Consider the following 26,141-nt stretch of genomic DNA (forward strand, 5'->3'; position numbering starts at 1 on the left):
CTTCTCCCTGTGCGCCGCATTCCTCCTCCTCCCCCCTCCCTCCCTTCCCCAAGCGCTGGGAGGGAGGGGAGAGAGAGAAAGGACGCGGTGGCACACTCGCAGAGGCAGCGAGCTGGAGCAGGGGAGCTTCTCCATGGGTGCTCAAATTTGCCGCCCCTTCAAATTGGTCGGCCTAGGCAATAATACGCCACTGATGTTCACTGGCAACATTCCTGGGACGAGGAAGTTTAAGTCTGAGAAATTTTAATTGCAGATTATTTGTCCCTAAGGTGTTCCAGACTCTAAAAAAGTAATCCACTGCTTTCTGCTGTGCTTACAAAGTTCGGTGCTTTTTACACTGACTGTACAGGCATTTGTTTTAATAGGATATCATCCTGCCAATGTTAAACCCGTAAAGCTGAAATGCACAGACAAAAGTCTCAGCTCCCAGGTACATTATCCTACATGTCTAATTAGGAAATGATATATGTTATTAATGAATTATGAGGAAAGAGGAAGCCTGAAGGAGGAAGATAAAGGGTTACGTCTCAATTTTGGGATCTACATATTATTAAAGTAGCAATTTAGCTTTATAGGATACATTTCTATCTTTGTATGCAGTATTGTTGTAGCCATGTCAGTCCCAGGATATTAGACACACAAAGTGGGGGAGGTAATATCTTTAATTGAACCAATCAGCTCTTCTTCGGGTCTGGGAAAGGTACTCAGAGTGTCACAGCGAAATACAAGGTCGAACAGATAGCGTAGCATAAGCAGTTGACACATATTCTAAGGGGCCATTCAAGGTGAAGTGACCCTTTAACATCCCTATAGTCACAGGACAAAAGGGGGAGTTAGTGGATTACAGATTGTTGTAAAACGACAAATCCAGTGTCAATATTAAGACCATGATTGTTAGTGTCTTGCAAAGTTATAAATTTAACCACCCAGGCTTGACTTTTGAAAGTATTGTGCAGGTTTCCTTTGAGGATGAGGACTGATGGTGATCAGTCTATAACTGACCTTTGTGAAAAAAAAAGAAGAGCAACTCTCTATAAACTCAAAAGCTTGTCTCTTACCAACAGAAGGTGGTCCAATAAAAGATATTACCTCATCCACCTTGTCTTTAATTATGATTAAGGCATTTTAGGGTGTGTGGTCCCAGATTAGATTACGTTTGTTTGTTTTTTCATATTTCTTACCTATCATAGCATTACTACACTGCAGAGCTAAGGCTGTTTAAGGTGCCTTAATTATGCATTTCTTTCTTTAACATGATTTTGATTTCTTTTAAATATTACCTTAATTCTATTTTCTTAGGTTTACAATACTTTATTTTTGGCTATTTACAACAGCATTACAACAATTCTTATCCTTAAATTACTGATATGTACTATAAATCTTTGCCTCTTAATGTAATTTGCATTTCCGGGAATTTCCTTTGTTTAAAATTTAAAACATCATACGCAAATGCTAAAAAAGAAGCCTAAAGAGAATTCTACCATGCAAGATTTCTATTTATTTCAAGATATGTAATATCAACCTTTTTTTTAATTTTGACTTTTAAAGATTCATTGGTATATGAAAACCGTGCAATGTAGCCAGAGTTCACTAGCAAGTGGATATGGGTTTAACAGCAGCTTTGCGTAACACAAAGCTGCCAAAGTGTTCTGCTGAATCTATCCCTTAATCTGCAATGTACTTTTTGATGTAGAAGGCTGTGCTGCAGAGATCAGTGCTGTGTAAAGGGAGAACAAGTCGAGAGCCCCATCCGTAAATCCCAACATGTCTGTGCTTCCCCCGCACTCCCACCTCAGTTCATCAGTACTTCCTGAATGCCCAGTGGAGTTGAGAAGGCAGTACATGGGGAGCCTTACAAACTCTGATGGCTCAAGCTAGTATGCCACCATGGAATCTTTAAAGGAAAGTGCTGGCTGGACCACAATCTACTGATGAGAACTCCTGACTAGAGTCCACGGAGCCTCATATCAATGAGTCATTATATGCAATAGAACTGCTGGACAAAAATCAGCTATGGAGGAAGGGTGGCAATTGGTTGAGTAATCTAACATCACAATGGCCCCATTTACAGTTACCCAAGCCTGTCTGTAATCCATATCATAACAGATATAACTGTTAATAACTTATCTTAATTACAATTTAATTTCTTCAAATATAGCCTGTGTCGATGACTTCAATTAATTTTAACTACATGGGAAGTTTGAAGTGTGTTATTTCATTGTTAAGATCATTTGAAACAAAGATGACTTACAGATGTTAAATTTCTTAATGGACTCAAACTAACTAACTGCAGCTCAAAGTTAATCAATGGATTTACTTGTAAATTCTCAGAAAATTCATAGTGTATTCAGAGTTAGTGCTGCTAGCTTGGGGAAGATATTGCAAAATTGGAATCATGCTTGCTGGGGGGGGGGGAGAACGGGAACGGGGACACAGGCAAGACTCTGCGGCATCAGAGGTGGGAAGGGAGACACAGGTAAATCTCTGTGGGGTCAGAGCTGGGAGAAGAACACTGGGGAACAGACTATCCGAGTATAGAGATAAGCCCGACTAGCATGAAGGGCTTTGGAATATGCTTGCTTAGAAACTAACCTGAATACACATCACATTGTCTGCGCTTCGGACTTCTGGTCTTTTGCTGCTTGCTGACTGTGTGACAAGAACCAGGAAAGTGGGAGGGTGAAGAAAAAGCCCTCTAACACATTTTATTTACATATCAAAGCAGTTGAAATTCTACTTTAAGTGCAAATTAGAACTCAGCCTTAACTACTGAGTTGCAACAAGCACCTCTGTAACAAAAAAAACTATAATTGCACATAAAAGATTACAAAATCGGTTACAGCACCATTCACCTCATCGGAACACAATGCCTTTCCAAAATATGCAAAGTGAGTTTGTGGGTTTCAGCCAAATTCCTAGTAGACGGGTATCTACGTAAACCTCTGTCACAAGCGAGATGGTTTCAGACTCAAAAGGAGAGCGCAGAAGAGACAACTCCACTAATGCCCTCACAGGTAACCCCCTCCATACCAGGGTTGAGGTAAAGTGGACATACAAGGCTATGTGGCACTTATCAATAGAACAGGTAGAACTGAAATAATTGAAAATATTTCAGTTTCCAATGCTGACAATTAAATACCTTACCACAAACAAGGTACTTCAGAAAATTCCACCTTAAGTTCCTTTCAAATAAGGTAGTTTTTAATATGTCGATTTAATATCTAGCCATAGGGCCATTTCAAGAAACCTGTACTCCAGCAAGCCAGAAGTCCTGTTTATTATCTAATTCTGTAAAGGAATTGGGCAATTTTGCAGATTGGTTTCAACTAAATAGGGCAGCGGTTCTCAAATTTTTGTACTGGTGACACCTTTTCACACAGCAAGCCTCTGAGTGTGACCCCCCCCTTATAAATTAAAACACACTTTTTAAATATATTTAACACCATTATAAATGCTGAAGACAAAGCAGGGTTGGGTTGGAAGCTGACAGCTCGTGACTTCCCATGGAATAACCTCGTGACCCCGAGGGGTCCGAACCCCCAGTTTGAGAACCCCAGGAACAGGTGTACAGCTATGCTGCTTACGTGATATTTTCTATTAGGAGATTCAAGAACTTTGAAGTATTAGTTTCCCAGTCTCCCAACTTCCTGCTAATTTGCCTGAGACATACAGCACAACAAAATCAAAGACATCGTTCCTGGGGCAATGGAGAACGTCACTCACTACTCGATACTCCCAACATCCCCTGCCTATATAGATAAAAATATGGGGGAGAAATTTTGACTGCCAAAAACATGACAGCTGGTGGAAACGAGATCGATGTTCACTGCCAAAGGAGTTTGGCACCAATCACTGTGACTCTTGGTCTCTCAATAGGGAGATGCCCTGGAAAAGAGTAAATCTGATCGCAATGACTGCACCTAGTGTTGTCAGTATAACAGAGATAAGTAAAGCACCGTAGACTACTTTTTTAAAAAGGAATGTTGAAGAACCATTCCTACAGCATCTACTTGCCTAGTCTAGATACCCACAGTTCCAGGGTCTCTCTGGATTCAAGACTTATTATCTTCCTCTGCATTTGCTTATTCTCTCATTTCAGGTTCTGAGCCACAGAGAGGCTCCTTCGTGATTTTAGCTAAGTGTACTTTGTGACACATTCAGAGCTGCTCCATAATAATTTATGATTGAGTGTATTGATTTACTGCAACAGAAGACTGTCTGAAAAAACTGGCAGGATGGGAAAGAACTGCTCAAAAGATAAGCCAGATATTCACAAACACTTGAAGGTGGTAAAATGAACAATGCCAGGACTATTATCTTTGAAGATTTTGCCTCTTCTCCAGCTAACCTACAAAACTAGTATTAATCAGGACAGGAAAAGGCCTGAGAACACATGAGATCAAAAGAACTCTGGCAGGTTTAAAAAGGAATTCTCTCTCAGGAGGCAAGTAGTTGTTCAGGGAAACCCAACTGGGACGACACCCCATTAAGGGTCTGAAGAAGCTAGGAGGCCTAAGTTACTGTCAGGGAACGGTATGCATTTAGCTAAGCTAGACATGCATGCAGGCTGTTTTTAAATCCTTTTTGTCTAAATGTTCTGGTCTTAATGTTAAAATAAACAATTACTTGTTTCTATGAAGGCTGTCTAATCACTGTATGCCATTGGTCTCAGACTCCCAAAATGAAGAACCACAGGTTACCCGAATTCAGTCAGACCTGCTGGGTAAGAATGCCGGATACGCAGGATACTGTAGCCTAGGGCCCAGTCTAACAGTAGAAGAATTGCAGAATTCCACCCTGGGATAGGTAAAGGCATGAGACTTGACACCTGAAGGGGTTCACTGAAAGAGAACAGAAGGGGGAAAACAGGTGCAGCTAGCTCTAACCATGACATACTATACTAATACCAATGTATTTGCACAAACTTGTTGGCAATGTATCAAAATATAGTAGTTTCATGTTAACTTCTCGTTACTATATATGTTAAGCTCGTCAGCATTCCTTTTTTAGTGAAAAAATATACTGATAAAACTGTTTATTTTTTTTTTTACACAGTAGCGATGTTAATCTCAAAGCATTCATGCAGTATCTCAGGATTGTAGGATTATATCCATGGATACTTTCAGGTATGGAGACAAATGGACAGAGGAGGGAGTTAGAATTTAATTTTTCATTCCTGTATGACTAAATTAAGTTAAAAACAAGGCTGTAAAAGTTACGAGCAATGTGCTTTTAAGGACTCAGTTTTGACACCAATTGTTATGTAGTCACCAAAGCCTCCTGCCTCCTTTTCATGCACCGTAAAATCTATTGTTGCCATTTACTCTCTATATAAAGATGTATTCAAGCCAAAGATGACATCTTCTATCACTATTGATTCTGTGCTCTTTGGCATTTCCCACAGTAAGTTCAAGGAGAAGGACCACCATGCAACGTAACATATAACAAGGTGTTCATCCCTTCTCTTTACAGAGGTGCCAGCAACAATCCCCACACTCTTGGGAAAAGTGGGCCTCTGGTACCCAAGCTCTGAATCTTCTGATCAGTTAATTATACACCCTCAAACCTCCACACGGGGTGAGGGAAGCACCAAGAAACAGTATGCTCTGAGCTCGCTTGGTTTTCAGTGGACAAAAGTAACTACTGGGCAACTGGGGCCACTCACCTCTTTACACCCTCAGAAACCTACATGAGAACAAGCTATCTGGGGGGAGGGTTACAGTGAAAAATGGTTCCAAGTGACACTGCTCTCAAAGATTCGGGGGACGGGGAGGAGAGGGGGACACACTTATTCCAAGAACAAGACGGAATCAGTATGGGCAATTGTGTTAGACAACCACTTTCGCTACAGTAAGACAAACATGTTAGGTGTTCTTTGGCACAGCATCAGTCTTACCGTTAAACAATTTCTTGCTTCAATCACATTAGATTGTAACATTCAACTTAAGGAAGTAACCCAAGAGTATTCTGCAAGAAACTTTATTGAGACTAAATAAAACAACACTTATTAGAAATAATATTTTTTTTACTTAGGTGCAATACAAGGATCTTTCTACGCAAGAGAGATGTTCCTTGGTGGTGAACTATTTACTATCATCGTCCTTCCTTCCCCTCTGCTATCTTCTCCCCGCCTCTTCCCCCCCCCCATGCCCAGTTCACAGAGATCTAGTCAGAAATTAAGAACGTGTAGGGGAAATTTAAAAATATATCAAGTATATAAATGACTGTAAAAGTCATTCTGAGCCCAGTTTTTAATGCTCATACTAACTGGGTTGTCTAATCTGTGAGGTTGAAGTCAGTTAAGTCAACAGTTCCCCAACTACTCTGTTCTTAGAAAGTGTATTTTTTTTTCCCATGGAGGAAAGACACTTCTATAATCCAAGGTATATTTTAAATCTCAAACTCTAAAGCCATAAATTAGCATTTTACCTTTGTTGTCCTTCTCAAGCTTCGTAAAATGTTCCTTCTCCTTGGATCTTCTCCATCTGCACTTTCATACGGAATAACAGCATTATCCCCCTTATATCCTTGGGATGTCTGGTCGTCTTCTTTCTTCCTAATGGGCCCCAACTCATCATCGCTTCCTACACTGAAACTGGTTCTGTAACTGGCAAATCTCCCAAGTCTTGCACATCTTGTCCGATACAACACAGGTTTACTAACAATAGACACCTTTCGACCACGTTCCAGAGAGCTTGTGTCCATTTCACTGTCTGAACCATTACCACTGCCATTAGACTGAGTTTTGTTAATATTACGAATGGTGATGATTTTGCCTTGGGTGCTGTCATGAGGCACAGAGTATATATTTTCCTCCTCATTCCTTGGTTTGACCACAGCATCCATAGGTTCTGCATAATCAGAAGGGTCAAAACTATCCGTAGGCAGCCAACTACTAGATGACATAGACTTCCTCTGTCCATCTCTATGCCCTTGTTCCAAATAAGACAGATCCCCCTTTGTAATGTCAAAGTGTACAGGGGGCTTTGGTTTCACTGGAGGAGGTACTTTGTTGTTCAGCTTGCTTTCAAAAGTGCTCATAACAGAAAAGACAGACAGACCATCATTCCCCTCCAGCAGTTCCATTGAAAGTTTAGAATGATCTTTGGGCAAAGTGGGCATGGATGTGTCCTCTCTAAATGGGCTGTACGATGGTGGCTCAGTGTCTTCTTCTGAATCCTGAAGGTTTGAATTACAATGAGGTGAGCCAGCCCGAGGTGAATTAAACACTTCTTCCGTCGTGCTGCATGCTTCTGCAGCATTATCATACATATGAGTGGCTTCAATTATATTTTTTTTCTCCACCACATCTTTAAAGAATGAGTGAAAGATCTCAAGTTTGTGTTGAGGTGGGCTACAGGGTATTGTCATAAACTTTCCATCAATTTCTTGGGCAATCTCCTGTCCCTCTGTCAGCTGTTCTCGACTTAAGTCATTGTCTAGAATGTCTATTGAGCCATCTGTGAGTGCCACAATTTGAATGGGGATAATATCCTGCACTTCACAAAGAAAGGCACGTAACATAGCCAAGGATGCCTTACGTTTTGCTGAAAAAACCACAATGTACCCATGGACTAACCGGCTTTTCCTAATGCTGAATGAGGAATGGTATGAAAGGATGGACAGTTCTATCCGTCTTTTGTGTGGTCCTATTGGTAGTTCAAGTAGAACTGAGTTACTGCTGCCGCACTGGGAAGGTCTGCAGGTTTGGGACTGAAGGATAGGTAGAAGGATGTCATCTGTATTAAAGGGATCTCCACACAACAAACACATAACAATTCGAAGGTCAACATCTGCTAAATCTTTGATGCTAGATGTAGAACTTACAAGATTTAAGTTACGCTTCGAGTCCAGTAATCCTTTCAAAACTTGACTGATTTGCTTTTCATTAATGTTACGTCCATATCCAATTCCAGCAGAAGCGGGGTCAAGAAAGACACACTGTAGTTTACTGGCAATCTGTTGACCTTGTTGTATTAAGCTATGCAGAGTTTCTCCACTGGTATCCCCTCTCTTGTTAACCAGTATTAGTGTCAGAGGAAGATGAACCAAGTGATTGTCCCTTCTGCCAAGGGTGGACTCTCTACTCTTTTCAATGCTTTCTACAACGTAAGATAGAGATTCCTTTGAATTATAAAGGCAGAGACAACCGTGTGGCTGAAATGTTGGTGTCTGAAAAGAATTAACAGGAAGTCGGACATTACCCTCAATTGGTCTCAAGGAAAGTTCATACATTTTACCATCTATCACATACTTGTCATCATTTGTACACAGAGCTCGAATCTCATTTGCCAGTTCACGTGCAAGGCCATCTTTGCCAAGAATAACTAGATTGATCCTATCTATATTGGAATCGGAAAGCAAGTTTTTCTGATTGCGCTCAGATTGTCTTATAAACCTGGAACTGATCAAGTGCTCGATTTTAGAGTCTACACAAACTGGGCAGCTAGGACAAGTTTCCTTAGTTGGGTGATACACAAAATGGATGTGCTTCAAAATAAGGGCGTCTCGTTCAGCTTGCAGCTTTTGTAAAGCTTTAAATCTTTGCTCTTCGCCTAAAACCTCTTGAATGACACCCATTTTCTCTTTGCTAGGTTTAGCATCAAGTTCCAGCTCATAAAACAATTCTGAATATTCCAGAAGCAGTTCCTGAAACTCCTCCTTTGCCTTTTCTATAATCTGTTTTTGGTGTTTGCAGTAGATATCCACATAGACAGCTTCCTCCAGCCATATGTAAAATTCCTCATTCATAATAAAACTACGAGCCTCTTCCCATGGTTTTCCAGGTGTTATGAAAGGGGAAGTCTCCAGATTTTCTTTGAAAGCCCTTCTCATTTCTGCTCTTTTCTTCTCATTTCTCAGCTTTTCTAAGTGAGCTTCATAAAGCTGCTCTGCAGGGAGAGTCTCCATCAGGTCAAAAGGAATGCATTCATTTTCCATGTTGTCTATATGGCTAGTAGCATCCCAAGGGGTCTCATCAAGAACAACAAACCATTTTAAGAAATCTGGCTTAGTCTCCAATAACTTCTCTACTTTTATGCAGCTCAGATGATCTATTTCATCCAGATTAGGAATAAGAGCATCAAATGCTAGAGGAAGAGCAGCAAGATACATCTTTCTTCTGCGCTCTATATGCTCCTGCTTGAGGCGATGGATATGTTGTAGGAACAGCTTCTTGGCTTTCTGTGTTCCTTCCAAATACACGTAGTCCAGATATTCTGGAGAGGACTGCATCTTTCGGCTGACATTTGACCATGTTTCATTATGGTTTTTGACAATGCGGCTAACCAACCATTCATACTTATCTTTTGAAGCAGCTATCTGTTGGCTCTGCTGTTTCAAAGCTTCAAAGTAGGGGATAATTTTAGTCTTCCCCCTACTTTTATCAATTAGCTGCACTAAAGTGCTGAAAGCCAGGTCAACGTTCACATTGGATCTAGCAGATGTCTCCACAACCTGGAGGTTCTTTTTGCTTAAGGCAAAAGTATGTGCATCTCTAATGTACCGCTCCACTCCTTCATCACACTTCGTCAGGACCACCACAATGGGCTTTTTTGTTTTTGTTAGTTGATTGTAAAGATTTGAAATAAACTTAAGTTGATCATCAAAGTTCCTGTTCATACCTCTACTAACATCGATGCAGAGAAGAAAACCATCAATCAGTAGCTTTCCATCTGGCATTTGTTTTTGTTCAAAGTCCTGTTCCAGCCCTAGCTGATCAGTGCAAAAGTACATGAGCTTTTCAGCTGATGCAAGTTTGGTTGCAGCCGCCCTTTTGATATAGGGCTGCAGGGCCGTGCTACGATGTGGCTGAAAAGTCTGGTCATCAATAAATTCAGTCTGTTCCACAATATGCATTTTACAGTCCACGCAATCCTCCAGGGGACGCACAACTTCCCCCCAGTACAGAAAGTGATCATTATTGACAACCCTTCCTCCAAAGTCACTGGTGCTGAGAACTGAAGTGTGGTCCAAATGAAAGTCATCTGCACTAGGCCGCACAAACCGATTGCAGAGGCAAGACTTCCCAATGCCACACTGCCCCTTCTCCTTCTCCGTCCCGGACAATCCCACCACACTAATGTTGTAGGTGGGAATGCGAACATCTTGCTTTCTTGCCATCATCATCATCCACACATCCTGCCACAGTCAACTGCTTCCGAGAGGATTAGTATTTCCAGTACTCTGTGCAATTTCAAAGCTTGCTGGAGGAGGGGTGACAGTTATCAATCCAGGCGGCCTGCCAGGACAATGAAGTTTGCTGTTCCCATACCGTATGCACCAGCAGCAGCTCAGTTCTCACTGAGTCTCATAACTGGGTAGCCTGCATTTCCCCCTAGGAAAAAGAAAAAGAATAATCAGTATTACAGTTCTGAAATTATAGTATAAATAAAATTGAACTCAAGAAAGACTCTGTCAGTACAGTTTAATACATTGCATTTAATCACAAACACAAATGGCAACTAGTAGCAAATTGTTCCTTAAAATATTTTATCAATGCAGTGTCTCAATCTTATAATTCTGATTTTCACATTTGTCATCTCCCAGAAGTCCCACTGCTTAAGCTGTATATGTTTGGTCACCCAAACAAATGGGAATACTAGGCCTGGAGAGGTACTCTGACCATGCTACCACCACAACCACGGTTTTGTAATCAGTTAGAAGGAGATCACCTCAGCCAGTTACAAGTTACAGTTCAGTTTGTGTCCAGGCAGCAGTTTTTCTTTCATCACATTTATGTTTGTGTATCTGCACCTGCCATGCACTTAAATCAAGTCTGTAACAGTGCACTAAACGGTTCTCCTTCTGGTCTCAACTGGGATTTGAGTGCCTGGAGAACATGAACGAAGAGAAGCATAAGAGGCAATCACACCCGCTGGCAGGAGGGAAGACCACCCAAACCAGGTACACAGACACAGGTGAGAGCCCTGCTCCCAGTTCAAAATGCTGTGCCAGACTGATTACAGGATAACATGTGACAGTCTAGGCCTCTGGCAAGGACAGAACATTTAACTTCCATGGTTACTAACCGTGTGCTATCCTAACCACGATGGACACCATTTACTCAGGCATCATTATAACTGCCATCTCTTGTGGTGTGTGGGCACAAACCACAAATCAGCCATGTCGCTAAAGGTTACAAACTCAGTTAAAAGTTGTAGTTTGCACAAGTCCTTAGGGTGAGGGCTGGAGAAGGGAGCAACCCACCCTAGAAAGCCTGGGAGCAAATACTCCGCAGGAAAAATGAGTCAGCCTGACAGAGACTTGAAAGGGAGAAACAAGAGTCAGTTCTGAAGACAGGAGAAAGCACATCCACCCCCAAAGGAAGGGGGGAGGGGAGGAAAGAAAAGAAGACAAAATGCTGCATATGTATTCCTGTTTAACATATTGAAAATAATTCCTAGAGCAGCAGAACATAAAGTCTTCTGTTTGCCTTCCAGCTAAGATCAAGTATGGTACTAGTTTAATATCTGATATGTCTTCTACCAGGAGGATTATCTCCTGCACTTGCAGGGGAACAGATTCAATCTAATAGGATCATAGTAGTTCAGAGAGTGAAAAGATCTAAGTAAACCCCATAAAAAGGAATATAATTTCCATATACTTAACCATATATACTAAACCTTATATACTAAAATAAGGAAGTCCTCTTAAACTAACACCTAATGAAGGAATGGTTCCAATTATACTATTTGTCAATATGGTGATATGTTTAAATAGCAGAAGTGGGAGAGGGGAGTTACTTTAAAAGAACATTTCAGAATGATGTTGATGTGGTAAGCTTTTTAAAATGAGACAGAAAAATTAACTGGTATACTGGTAACACTGTTGGTCTTCGTTGTAACTCTGTCTGTTGCTAAGCATTGAATATGCAGCTAGTATAAAATATTTTCTTTGCTTTGATGTCTGGATAATGCAGTTTTACAAGTTCTTCGGTTGGACTGAATTACAAATAGACAAAGGCTGCTGTAAATCTGAAATTGGTATCATACATCTGAGTCTGAGAAGGCAATCTTAACTCTTAATCTTAAGCATATTCAACTTCTTTAATAAGTGGTTAAAATTAGCTGAGTCACCAGGCTATATTATCTAAAAGCCACAAAAGCAATGAAAGTACACCATGGTAGTCAGGTACCAGGAGTGATGACAGGACCCTCAGAGTCCAAATCTGGAGATTTTCTTCTTAGTATCTTTAGCTCCTCAAAGACCAGACATGGTTGAGGGATGAAGATCTCTATATTTATAGGTACAATACTTCACTCTTAAAGACGAGAGGTGAAAGGGCATAATAGGAATATTGTGTGATCAGTAAGCTATTCTGCTGAGCTGCTGTTCTGTCCTATTTTTTTTTAATTATTATTTTGAACAGCTACTCTTAACATTAAATTTAAAGAACTACTGATACCTCCTGGAAAGCTCAGCATATTAATGGCTCAGAAAAATTTTGCTTGAATGTTATTTTCAGGGGGGAAGGGGGCTAGCCTCTCATTTATTAATGAGAAAATGTGCATGTAAAGAGCCTCTCTAGATGCTTAGCTGCTGCACCTGCTTATTTCCCAATCCTTGCCAATCTTCTGACATTTCCACCAATTAATATCTCTGAAAATGTCATCTTCAGGTAGGGAACAAATCTGTCTCAGTCAGTTACCTAACAAAGATCCCAAGTTATGCCAGATTACCTAAAAGTGTGTTTTTAACCTGTGTGAATCAGGGCCGCGGGGGGGGAGGGGGGGGGGCATTTGCCCCGGGCCCTGGGCCCCCGCGAACCCTGGTCAAGAATCCCTTCCCTGGCTAGAGGCACCTTTTTAATTTTTACTCACCCCGTGGCAGTCTGGGTCTTTAGCGACAGGCCCTTTGCTTGCTCCAGGTCTTTGCCGGCACTTCGGCGGTGGGTCCTTCCGTGCTGCCAAAGACACGGAGCGAGTGAAGGACCCACCGCCGATGCTGAAGACTCGGAGCGCCGTCAGGTGAGTACAAGCTTTTTTTTTTTTTTATGTCCACTCCCCCACTTTGCCCCAGGCCTCATGAATACTCTGAGCGGCTCTGGTGTGAACATATTCTGTTTAAAACTGCTTCGGCTTACACTTGTGAATTCACCAATGCAAGGAAGATCAACATAAGAGAGCATCCACACAGGGAGAACTAAATCAGTTTAAAAACACATTTTTAGATAAACTGGTGCACCTTCGTATTTAGCCCAGGCCCCAGGTTCAAGAGAAAAGGGAAATCTACAAAATACAGAATAAGCAAACAGATTTGTTTCTGAACAGAATGCTTCCAGTAAGTTTAAGTCTTTATCTGGGCCTCTCAGTGGTTTCCCTGTCCCTCCCCAGATGCCCTAACTTTGGGGGCAGGGGGAAATATGAAATGTTAAAGTTACTGCTGAAATCTAGGAAATGTCAGTCCAATACCGTTCAAATCACTCAGGACAAGGAGTGCTACAAAAGTTTGTCCACCATTAACAGTCACATTGCATTTTCTAGCTACCTTCTGGTATAAATTAGGTCAAACAATAATACACTGGGCCAAGATTTTCAAGAGCGACCACTGATTTCAGGTACCTCTTATAGGACCTGATATTCAAAGTGCTGAGCATCCACTCTCTGAAAAATCAGGTCTCGTTACAGCATCAAGTTGGGCATTCAAAAACTGAGGCACTGAAAGTCACAAGTCACTTTTGAAAAACCTTCATTTGAAGCTACACATTATTGCCCAAATTTGTATTTTTATATTATACATGCATTTGGTAGCCAAAAGGTAACTTTTTAAAATTGTTACAACATATGTAACTCCCTCCTGGGAACAGCGGATATGATCTTTAAAATCCTGGTTACATTGATTGAAGAAACATATAGCCAATTTTGTGCTTGCTCACCTCAAAGTGAATGTGGGTGTAAGCCAGAGGAAGAATTTAGCAAAGAGGCAGGTCAGACAGGCAAATCAAATAATACTGAACAGTAAAATTTATAATGACAACTAGGTTGTGGAGCCTTTGTTCTCAATAACAGCCCCAAGTTAGATGTGTCAGTCACTAAATCCACCCAACACTGTAAGTGCAGATAAGCAACAAATATATACTCGTTCATAACAGGGCCACCCAGAGGATTCAGGGGGGGCCTGGGGTCTTCGGCAGTCCGCTGCAGGTCTTTGGGACACTTCAGTGATGGGTCCCAGAGTGAAGGACCCGCCGCCGAACTGTCGCCAAAGACCTGGAGCGGAAGGAGCCCTCGCCGTCAAACTGACGCTGAACACCCAGAGTGGAAGCAGCTCCGGGTCTTTGGCAGCAGGTCCTTCACTCGCTCCGGGTGTGTTCAGCAGCACTGAAGGACCTGCTGCCGAAGACCCGCCGAAAACTCTCGGGGGGGCCCGTGCACCTAAAAATTAATATTTAGAAAAGTCTATGTCATGAGACTCTTAGTAGAAAGGCATTCCATCAGTTTCCTGGACCCAAGTTTTGGTACAGGCACATTTCAAGCTTTTTGAGAGGACAAAGTACTTGTCAATCTTGAGAGTTCAACTGAATGCTCCCACACTGTACTAGTAGGACTGGATTCTGTATTCCTACATCCTAAATGAAGTTATATAGGATAGTGTAGTTATGCAAAACTAATATAAAAATATCCTAACAGTTCTTTTTAAAACTGATCAAAAATTAACCGAATTTAAGAGAGGTTTTTGGAAACAGGAATGACAATTTGTATGCCAGCTGTAATGTGCATAATTACATGCTGTAGGAAATCAGAGTTTATAAAGGAAACTTGAGTATGGCACTAAAGGATGCCATTACACTGATGCTGAATATATTGTAGGTATATCAGTGTGGAAGGATTTCCTCACAGAGCTGTAAATTTTCTCACTGCATCACAGTGGCTCAAGTGTAGAAAGTCTCTGAAATGGGTCATTTGTATCTTAGGAAAGACTGATTTAAGCATTTAACCATCTGGATTGGAAATGCTTAATCTCACACAACAGATGGGCTATTCTTAGGCAAAGGGCGTGCATGCAGCCTACATGCCACACATGCTATGCAGCACCCCCTCACTGACCACCCTTCCCCACAAAAATCACTGTGGTACCCTCTTATAGGCCTATGCAGAAGTCCACTTCCTTACCACTGCACAAAAGAATGTCAGCAACAAAACTACGTTTCAGAACTGTATGTGAGGATCGATTACAGAAATTTGGCTAAATGCCATGTTTTAAATCTGAAATGAATAAAGGGAGGAATGTACTGAGTCTTAATCAACAGCAAAAAGGGCAACTGTGAGCGTTCCTTCATCATTTATCCTGAACCAACTCAGTTCTTCATATAGCAAATCCAACTCCACTCATACAGCAAACGTGACCCAATCTCCAGGCATTTGGATTCCCTGCTAACAGATGCAGAAACCAGAACAGGCTTCCACTATTCACCTTTGTCTTGCCCTATAGTAAGGGGCTAATGTTTCACTGAGAAATCTCAATTTTAGGCATTCAGACATTTAGCGGCTGGTCATAAAATTAACATTTCCAAAAGCAAGATGTTCTGAGAGTGAAAGCAAATTCCAATGGTGACTTCTTAAGTACTTCCTTAAATGTAATACTGCTGCTTTTACAAAAATAAACAGTTGGAGGATAAACACTTCTTACACTGGCAAAAAGTTCTGATACCAAAGAGTACTTTCAAATAGGCAAACACGTCACAAATGGTGTTTCCAAATAAAATATTATTCTAATTTTAAAAAAAAGATAAGGGCTTACAAATCATAAGAGAGACACTATCACAATGAAGGTCAAAAAAACTGCAAATACCTCTGCCATTCTCTCCCCCCACCCCAAAATCAGATCTGCTTCATGTTCTTTGAAAATTAGATTTTTAATACACTGAAGATGAAAAAATGGGATTTCACAAGCGCAGTTGCATAAAAGTTGATTTTAAAAGGTTCAAGAATGACGGCGACATTCTTTCTAGCCACCTATAGCATTGTTTAGCTAGCATTCATAATATTATATGTTACTCTCCCAGGGATGTGAAGTCAATGCAAACCCTATTTAAGATCTTAGATCATTAACATACACATGTAGCCTTACAATTGTAAATATATAACATTTAAAAACAAACAAACCCTCTTTACTTTTACTTGCCCCAAATCTGCTTTCAAAGGTCTCTCTGTAGCAAAAACTAACATCATGACTAACACCTCAAATAGAGCAAGATGCTGTGTCTATTACCCCAAGCTAGAGATGTCAGCAAGAGAACCCTGAACACAAGTCTTGACAGATGAGGAGATGATTTTCAAATACATTGTTTTAAATAGATTTATAACTTGTGTTGATACATGTATTTTAGTTTGTGGTCTAAAATCTAGGGTGCTTTTAAAGATAAATACAAAATCCTTATCACCTCACTCTGAAGAGGACATATATTGATGCTTACAGCACAGCCTGATAAAGTGAATCTTTTTCATGGTGGATTTGATTTTAAATCATAATTTAAATCACTAGTTAGGAAGACTCTATTTAATCATGGATTTCTACATAGAAGTGCATTCTTGTTGGTTGTTAAAACCTTAATATATATTCTTCACAACTCAGAGATAGATGTAGTTTCGGTTTTAGAAGGTGCACACACTACATTTTTAAAGGGATTTATTTTGAAAACTTTTCAGATTAGTTTTATAGCTATATCGGTAAATGAATGATTGTTTGGTTATTTTATTTACCAAAGGTAACTGAAGCAGATATTTATGAAGTCACTGGGAGGTGAACCATCTCCAATTCAACCGGTTAATCATTAATATTTGGAGGATTTTCTTGCCATGCTGTATTAGGAGGAGATCACCACCAGACAGACATTTAAACTATTTTATTTAACTAAAACAACAACATTATGTATTCTGGATTTTTTTCTTCAACAGCAAACATAATATTTTAACAAAACAAGCATACAAATTTTTTAATTTAGTTATTTGGAGGATTTTCTTGCCATGCTGTATTAGGAGGAGATCACCACCAGACAGACATTTAAACTATTTTATTTAACTAAAACAACAACATTATGTATTCTGGATTTTTTTCTTCAACAGCAAACATAATATTTTAACAAAACAAGCATACAAATTTTTTAATTTAGTTAAACGTTCAAGTTTTTTAAAGTCAGGTTTGTTTTTGTTAAAATTATTTTTTTTAAAAATCATTTAAATTAACTATGAGAAACTTAAAATACTGGCTTCTGCAGATAATTCAATCATCCTCACCTTCATTTTCCTGTTTGCTGATAATCTGGAAAAGAAAAACAAACTTTCCTGATTTTTCAGGTCCCAAAAGATTTCTCAATTTGGAATGAATTAGTCCAAAGGAAGAAAATATTCTTTCTACACTGGCAGAAGAAGCTACTGCTGTTAAAAGTGAGATTATCATCACTTCAACAGTCTCTGAATCCAAAACTTTTCTTAAACATTACATGAATGTATTGTCTCATACTACAGAACAGGGGTTGGCAACCTTTCAGAAGTAGTGTGCCAAGTCTTCATTTATTCACTTTAATTTAAGGTTTCATGTGCCAGTAATACATTTTAATGTTATTCAGAAGGTCTCTCTCTATAAGTCTATATTTTATATAACTAAACTATTGTTGTATTGTAAAATAAACAAGGTTTTCAAAATGTTTAAGAAGCTCCATTTAAAATTAAATTAAAATGTTGATCCACTGCTGGTCTGGGGTTCTGTTCACCTAGGCCGGCAGCAGGCTAAGCGAGGCCTGCGGCCAAGACCCCAGACCGGCAGTGGGCTGAGCCACTCAGCCCACTGCCGCTCAGGGGTTCCATCCACCGGCTCCTGCCAGCCGGGATCCCGGTTGCCAGACCTGCTCAGCCCACTGCCGGTCTGGGGTCACGGCCCTGCCCACATGCAGTGGGTACCCACCCTCTCCCTGATTCTGGCCCATTCTCTTCCTCTCTTTGCACTGAGCTGAGGGTGGGAGTGCGCTGAGCACAGGGCTGGGAGTGAAGGATCTGGCCAGGAGCTAGAATGAGGGAGGGGGCTCAGGGTTGAGGCAGGAGGTTTGGGTGTGGGGCACTTACCTGGGCAGCTCCCATTTGGTGCGAGGCGTGCAGGTGGGAGTGTGTGTGGGGAGGGGAGGTGCAGGAGCTCCCGTTTGGTGCTCAGGGTGGGGGGTGATGTGGGGGGTGCAGGAGTCAGGCTGTGGGGGTGCATGGGGTGTGGGGTGGGCTGAGTATGGGGGGGGTGCAAGAGTCAGGGAAGAGGGCTGGGGGCATGTGAGGGGGGGTCAGGGTAGAGGGGTGGGAGGGGATATGCCTCTATTCCACCATCCCCCCTTCCCCAAAGCCCTGCCCCCGATTCTTCTCTGCCTCTGCTGGGAGCAGCAAGCACACTGACTCTGCTCCTTCCCGACTCCCTCCCTCGCAAGGGCCATCAGCCGGAAGGGAGGGAGGGAGGAATGGAGAAGGGGCAGGAATCCAGCAAACTATGGGAAGAGGCAGGACCAAGCTTCTGCCCCCTGCCCCCGTGGGGGAGGAGGAAGCGGGGAGGGGCAGAGAAGAGCGGGCGGGGCCAGGCAGGATTTTTAATGGCACGCTGCTGCCTGCCTGCACGCGTGCCATAGAATTAGAATTTATAATCCCTATTCCATGATGAGATATCTTTGAGCTATATAATGTATCTTAATTAAAACCATCTTCAGATATGCTTTTTGAGGAAAAACCTTTTATCAAAAAATCCAATTTAAATAAAAAACTGATTTTTTTTTAAATCACTGATTTTTATCCTCCCTGATCTTTTTCCATTTTCAAGTGATACTATTTCCTCTAGTAAAGAGAAGGGTGGGGGTGAGTGCAGGTTTCTATTTCCCCTTCTCCCTTCCCCAGGACCCAAGCTAAAGGGCAGGCAGTAAGTGGCCAGAGAACAACTTTCCTTTTCTGACATAAAAACTAAGTTGGAAGCTAGTCATTACTCCCTATTTTGTTTTGATTTATACAAGAAAGCAAGTTATGGGTAGTATTTAGGCCACAAAATGTTCCTAATGAGGAACAGGAGTCAGGAGAAGGAACTCAAATAGTTCAGTTCAGTGAATTTTAAGAGAGAAAAAATAACAGGCTTAAAATAGAGAAAAGGCTTTTCTAACCCTTCTCCCTATAAACTCACTTTCACAGCAGAAAGATATATCGAAAGCCAACTCACACACACACACACCCATCTTCTCTTTTTTGGGGGTTGTATTATAAAAATTCTGAAATTCGGGAACCACCAGCATATACAGTGGGGGGTACTGATGTGCTTGGGTGTCTGGAGGCATTCAACCTTCAGCTTCACAGAACACCCAAGGTATGCAATTGTCTAATCTAAAACACACCATGTTGGTGGTGTATTGCTACAGCAGCCATGGAGTTAACAATATGAACAACTAAACAGTTTCACAAAAGCTATGAAAACCATATAAATCTAATACACCTGATGTTGCACATAAAAGTCACTAAGAAACAGAGCAACAACTGCCCTTCCCACCAGCCAGGTTCTATTCACAGCGGATAAGAATACCTAACAACCTGCTCATTGACTAACTTCATTGACAATATACTGCATTTAAAAGAACCTCAAGGTTATGAATCTAACTTACAAAAGACAGGAAATTCAAAGACAACACTAATACTCCTGGCTTTTGTCCATTTGTTTCACAGTTTTCTGATCTCTGAACTTCCTCATGGCATATTTAACCTTTTATGTAGTTAGAAAACATACACCTTCTCACAGAACTCTCAACCGCTGTAGTTAATACAGAATAAACCTCATTTAAACATATTTATTACAATTGTCTAGTCAAGGTATTTATAAAAATTGACGTTAAATTGTGGTTTAAAAGTTTTAGGGCCAGATTCTCAACTGATGTAAATCTGTGAGCTTCATGCAAGTCAAGGAGACTGCAATGATTTACACTAGCTCAGTGGCTCTCAAACTGTGGAACAGGACCCCTTTTAAAGGGTTTGCCATAGCCAACATTATACTTGCTGGGACCCAGGGCTGAAGCTGCAGCCCAAGCTCCACCCCCACTCAGGCTCAGGCTCCCACTCCCCCAACAGCGGGGCTCAGGCTCCCACTCCCCCAACAGCGGGGCTCAGGCTCCAGCCCCACTCCCCCTACCCAGGTCGTATCGTAATTTTGTTGTCAGAAGGAGGTCACAGTGCAATGAAGTTTGAATACCCCTGCCCTCGCTGAAGATCTGGCCCTTAATTTTGAATGACTCTGTGCATGTAACAAAAAGAGTGCCCAGCTTTTAGAGAGAAACTCAATCAACCTCCACCACTGTGCTAGATTTCAAAGTTAATATGTTTTGTACTACAGCGGCTCAGAGGCCTTGTCAGGATCAAGTCACTGGTGTGCTAAATGCTGCACAAAGATGTAGACGAAGAGAGATTCCCTGTCTCAAAATACACAGTCTTCAATAAAGCACACATTAACATACTTTTCTAAAAACATGGTGATGCAACAGATAATCATGGATCCCACACCACACCCTCACCTCTCAAGATTTGTCATCATGAATACCACAAAAGCTAGCAAGAGTGGGAAAACTTGCATAGACAAGGCACTGGTTATTTCTGGCATTTCTGCCACCTTGTCATCTAGACCAGTGGTTCTCAACTAGGGGTCCAGCATCTCCAGGGGGACCACGAGCAGGGGGTCCGCCAAGCAAGGCCAGTGTTAGGCCTGGTCCACACTACAGCGTTAAATCGATTTAAACAGCGTTAAATCGATTTAACGCTGTACCCGTCCACACTACAAGGCACTTAAAATCGATTTTAAGGGGTCTTAAAATCGATTTCTGTACTCCTGCTCAACGAGAGGAGTAACCCTAAAATCGATATTACTATATCGATTTAAGGTTAGTGTGGACGGAAATCGAAGTTATTGGTCCCATTCTTTTACTGAGCTACCCAGACTGCACCGCTCCGGAAATCGATGGTCGCCTGGGACCATGGACGCACACCACCGAAGTACTGTGCCCTAGTGTGGACGCATAAAATCGATTTTATAAAACCTGTTTTATAAAATCTATTTTATTAATTTCGATTTTACTCTTTAGTGTGGACGTGGCCTTAGACTTGCTGAGGCCCAGGGCAGAAAACTGAAGCCTTGCAGTGTGGGACTGAAGTCATTATGGCACTGGCAGTTTATGGAACAAATCTGTCCGTTCTGCATACATTCCTGAATAAAAGGTTCTTAAGTTTTCATTTTATGAAGAAAAACCCATTTAGAGATAATATATTAGTTAAAGAAGACTTAAGGCTCTAATCCAGACACCAGACTAAATACGGGAAAGTAAAAAAAAAAATCAGTGAAATATTGGAGAAGACAGCAGCAGCTGCAAAACCTCAATAGCCGGCCTTCTACCCAATTAAAGACTACCAACTTCCCTCACATGCTACCCTGAAGCCACAATTAAAATACAGGGCTCATGTAGTAAAACACGAATTTAAAGAAACAAAACTAACCAACCATTTCTGCACAAATACCCCTTGGTTTCTGATTGCAGGCAGGGTGAGGGTCATTCTTGTTTACATGGGCACCACAAACAAAACACGCAGCAGATAACACGGGTTCTATTACTCCCTGCAGGGATCCATTTCAAGAGAAGCAGAAAGGAGTCGTTGCCCCACAGGTGACTTGGCTACAAGCCTGAAGGCATGATCGGGCAACTGCTTCTCAACAGTGGTCCATGGACACCATGTGGGGGGCGATGGGGGGGTGCTTCTGGATGATCTGAAGCAGCAACACGCTGGGATCACTGTCTGGGGCCTGCTTCCTTCCCACAGGCGGCTCCTGCTAAGACAGTAGGGGAGGAGCAACTGAAGGACAAGTGCTGCAGCCCCCACCAAGTAAAGCAGTTAGCTCCCTATGGCTGTCCCTCCCTGGGGCCACTCAATCCCCCTCCACAAGTGGCAGTCTTGTCAGTCAACAGCCCTGTTCAGTTTCCTCAGTTCTTGCTCATTATCCCCCCCACACACACACAGGCAGAAAGTTTTTTATATTGGTGTGCCTTGGTCCCTCCTATTCGCTGCCTGTGGCATAGAAGTTTAAGTCTCCTGAGCACTCCAATACTTTGGTCTCATTTCAGATGTTGGGTGGTGTTGGTGGCCCGTGTTATACCACAGGTCAGATTAGATGATCTGGTGGTCCCTTCTGGCCTTAACTTCTGACTCTCATCTGCACTCCCAAGTCAGTCACAGATCTGTATTCCCTGATAGATTCTTGAAGGAGGAAGAGAGGGAAATTTTTCTTGCCTGCTGGAAAGTCTCAGACTAGCAGCTGGGACACCGCCCAGATGCTCTGTTCCTCTTCCGCTAGCAGCCAAGCAGTAACAGTGCAGTGTATGTCCACTAAAAGGGGATGTACAGCTGCATGTCACCAGCATATTAGTGCATTAGAGCCCTTGCCATCATTCACATCTCCCAGAGGCCCCAATGAATATAAGCGTGGGGGCAGGGCAACGACCCAGGTCCAATCCTGTGGGACTCCACACACAACAGCCCTTCAAAACAAGGAACATCTGCCCATCACAGTGATTTGGTACTGGTCTGAAGGGAATGATTGAAGGCAGTTTACTGCTGCTCCATCCATCCCAGCAAGGTCATGCAGAAAGCAAGCGTTCCTTATGATCCACAGCAGACAGAATGCAGTATGCTCACCAAGATTTATCATCTTATCCATAGCGGCTGTCCAGTGCTACCACCCAAAGATCTGTCATACCCTTGCCTGAAGCTTAAGAGCATAAGAACGGCCATACTGGGTGAGACCAAAGGTCCATCTAGCCCAGTATCCTATCTTCCAACAATGGCCAATGTCATGTGCTTCAGAGGGAATGAACAGAACAGGTAATCATCAAGTGATCCATTCCCTGTCGCTCATTCACAGCTTCTGGCAAACAGAGGGTAGGGACACCACCCCTGACCATCTTTGCTTGAGCGGTAACAGCTAATTTAGACCCCCATCATTTTATATGTATAATTGGGATTATGTTTTCCAATGTGCATTATTTTGCATTTATCAACACTGAATTTCACCTGCCATTTTGTTGCCCAGTCACCCAGTTTTGAGAGAGCCTTTTGCAGCTCTTCGTACTCTGTCTGGGACTTAACTATCTTGAGTAGTTTTGTACCATTTGCAAATTTTGCCACATCACTGTTTACTCCTTTTTCCAGTTCATTTATGAATATGTTGACTAGGATTGGTCCCAGTACAGACCCTGGGGGATACCACTATTTAACTCTCTCCATTTTGAAAACTGACCATTTATTCCTATCCTTTGTTTCCTATCTTTTAACCAGTTACCAATCCATAAGAGAACCTTCCCTCTTATCCCATGACAGCTTAGTGAAGGTCCTACTAGGTCAGCAAGGTTAGGTGCTGGAGCTTACGCACCACTTTTCAATGATTTTGACTAAACAAAGTCGGAGATCAGCCTGCAATTGCAATTTATGGGAGCTCATTTTACAGAATATCACCTCCCCAAAGTCTGCATTAGGCTGTACTGGATTCCCACAATGCCCAGTACAGCTATGGATTGAAAGAAGGCACTTCCTTCTCCCAAAAGCATAGCCATGCTCCCTCCACAGCCTTCCCAGCCTCTACTGGACCCAAAACCTGACTCTGATTTTGACTAGTTCCAATTTTATTAAAAGACTGCAGGAGATAAAAGTGGAAAAAGTGACAAAAGAGAATTAAGAGTAAACTCTAATTTCAAGTAAAAACACAAGCACAGACAATTCTGCACAAAAGCCACCATATTCCTAAAGGAACAAAATTCATCAGCAGTCTAAAAATGACTATACTGATATAATTTCTCTTTCAACAGCCACACACCAAGACAGTAAAAGGCTATTTCCTATACAACACAAATGCCTTCATAGAGAGGTGGCTGGCCACAATACTTCTATTGACCAGGGGATACTCCTTTACAGTGGCCTCAGCTTCCAGGAGGCAAAAATGTCCCACTCCAGTGCAGAAAACAACTTTTCCTATCTTGCAATTCCATCAGTTTATCGTTGTATATCTGAGCACAACTACGACCAAGCCCTGTCATGTTGCTTTCAACCCTTGTGTACATGCTAAATAACATGAAAATAACAACACAAAAACCAGGCCTTTAAACATGTTAGTGTAGTTTTGAACTACTTGCACTTTAAAACTTAATGAAGCTATTATGGGGGCAACACGCAGCTGAAATTTAAGAAGGGTCCTTCAAATTCCTAGTATCTACTGATGGATTTCATCATCAGATATCAATGAATAGTACCTTCATTATATTTTTTAGCAGTTATGTGGATTATAGAAATAAAAAGATAAAGTTAAGACATTTAGGTTGACTCTTGTCCGCCCCACGCTCTCTGGCCCATACAAGACTATCACCTAGAATACTTTGTGCAGTGTAATTTTTACTGACCAAAGCAATGGGGCTTTCACCAATATCAGCATCTACTCAGTTAATACTGTTTCAATTTGTATAAAAGATATAAAATCTAACTATAACCTAGCTGCCTTTGAACAAAGCGATTGTTTTAAATAAAAAGAACCCTAAAATTAACAGAGCATTAAGGAATGAATAATTCACCTTGGTTCTGCTTTTGAACCAGTTAAGTCACCTTGAATAATTGCTTTGAAAACAGTGAAACCTCATATCTCATTTTCCATTCTCGTATATTGAGGGATTTTTTTTAAAGGTTAAATCCTGATAAGTCATGCTAGCTGCACCATTATAAATTATTACCTGAACTTCGGAAGTCATCTGTCCACATTCCAGAGCTGTGAAAATGAGTGGGGGAGGGATACAAGGATTCCTGCTTGTCATTAGGTGTATTAAATACATTTAACTATCAAGCCTTCCCTCTAAAACTCAAAAAAACCAAAAAAACAAAAAACACCTTCCAATGAGCAGCATCTAAAAATGTACAAATAGCTAAAGCTTTGCTGTGTTCCCGTCTCTAGTCATACTAAGTCAGTGGTTCTCAAACTATTGTTCTGGTGACCCCTTTTACATAACAAGCCTCTGAGTGCAACCTCCCCACCCCCCCGCTTACAAATCAAAAACACTTGTTTATATATTTAACACCATTATAAATGCTCGAGGCAAAGTGGGGTTTGGGGTGGAGGCTGACAGCTCGCAACCGCCCATGTAATAACCTCGCCACCCCGTGAGGGGTCCCAACCCCGTTTGAGAATCCCTGCATTAAGTCCAGAGTTGCAATCTAATGCAACACTAAATTCGACTTTTGTTTCCAATTACAGACCAAAAATTACATTTTAAACAAGGCTGCTGCAAAACTGCATGCATTACCAAACAAGAACATCCCAAATTTTCAGCCACTAAATGTTCTTCAGAAGTGACCTTGTTATTGAAGGGTCTGTATCTACGTGGCTGCCAAATAAATGTCAGGTTGCACAACAGACTGAATCTTTACTCTAGACTTTTGGAAAAAAAAATTGTGTCAACCTGTTATTTGCAGCAGATAACAGAAGCCCTGATTTCTACTTCAAAACACACTAACAAGCAAGCTGAACACTTAAAATGAAGGGCCCATTCTGTCACTTTTACTTATTTTGAGTAATATTTAACTGCAAGGTGTCTCATTGATTCTAATGGGACTAATTGCAGGGTAAGGTACTGTAAGAGTGGCAGAATCATGCCCTAAACATTTAGAAGTGACAGTACCAACAAATAATTTGAGGTATTCTGCTACTAGCTAGCTATCTCAGGCATTTCTAAGGACCCTATCACTGTGATATCTAAGTGCCATGTAATATCTCACAGCTCAGATGGTGGAATACCTGGACAATAGCCAAGCGACTGGGCTCCTCCTCTGGCTGGGTCATTAAAACTCTCTGAAGGGGGGAAAAACAGGCTCTAGTTGAGCAGTATCTCTCAATCTGGAAGCTCCACTTCCACCAGTTTGTTCACTGGACAAAGATGTTCCTCAAGGAGACAGGTAAGTCTATTGTTCCTAATGATTACTTAAGACTCCTGCAACTATAATCACATAGATAATGACCAGCTTTTAGCCACTGAACCGGCAGCCATACATTTAATAGCTGAGCTACAGAAAAGATCTGCTACCAGCTCTGCTAGCAGGAACAGGAACCGAGCAACTGAC

General features: G+C 41.6%; 1 protein-coding gene across 5 annotated transcripts in view; it reads right to left on the reverse strand.

Moving 5' to 3' along the window:
- ARHGAP35 (Rho GTPase activating protein 35) overlaps nt 1-26,141 on the reverse strand; it is a 104,897-nt gene that overhangs the window by 61,962 nt on the left and 16,794 nt on the right. For 2 of the 5 annotated variants that reach the window (XR_003998051.1, XR_003998052.1), the window contains exons 2-3: nt 6,430-10,336; nt 4,717-4,841 (exon numbers count right to left, since the gene is read on the reverse strand). Coding sequence is in view for 3 of the 5 variants with exons in the window: in XM_030544331.1 (XP_030400191.1) it covers nt 2,593-2,649; nt 6,430-10,131 (3,759 nt within the window). In the remaining 2 variants the exon portion in view is untranslated. Of the gene's footprint in view, nt 1-2,592; nt 2,650-4,716; nt 4,842-6,429; nt 10,337-17,237; nt 17,255-26,141 lie in introns of those variants that run through there. The other 3 variants (XM_030544331.1, XM_030544330.1, XM_030544332.1) reach the window with 3 other exon arrangements.

The sequence above is a fragment of the Gopherus evgoodei genome, unplaced genomic scaffold (assembly GCF_007399415.2).
Source record: "Gopherus evgoodei ecotype Sinaloan lineage unplaced genomic scaffold, rGopEvg1_v1.p scaffold_34_arrow_ctg1, whole genome shotgun sequence".
Lineage (NCBI taxonomy): Eukaryota > Metazoa > Chordata > Testudines > Testudinidae > Gopherus > Gopherus evgoodei.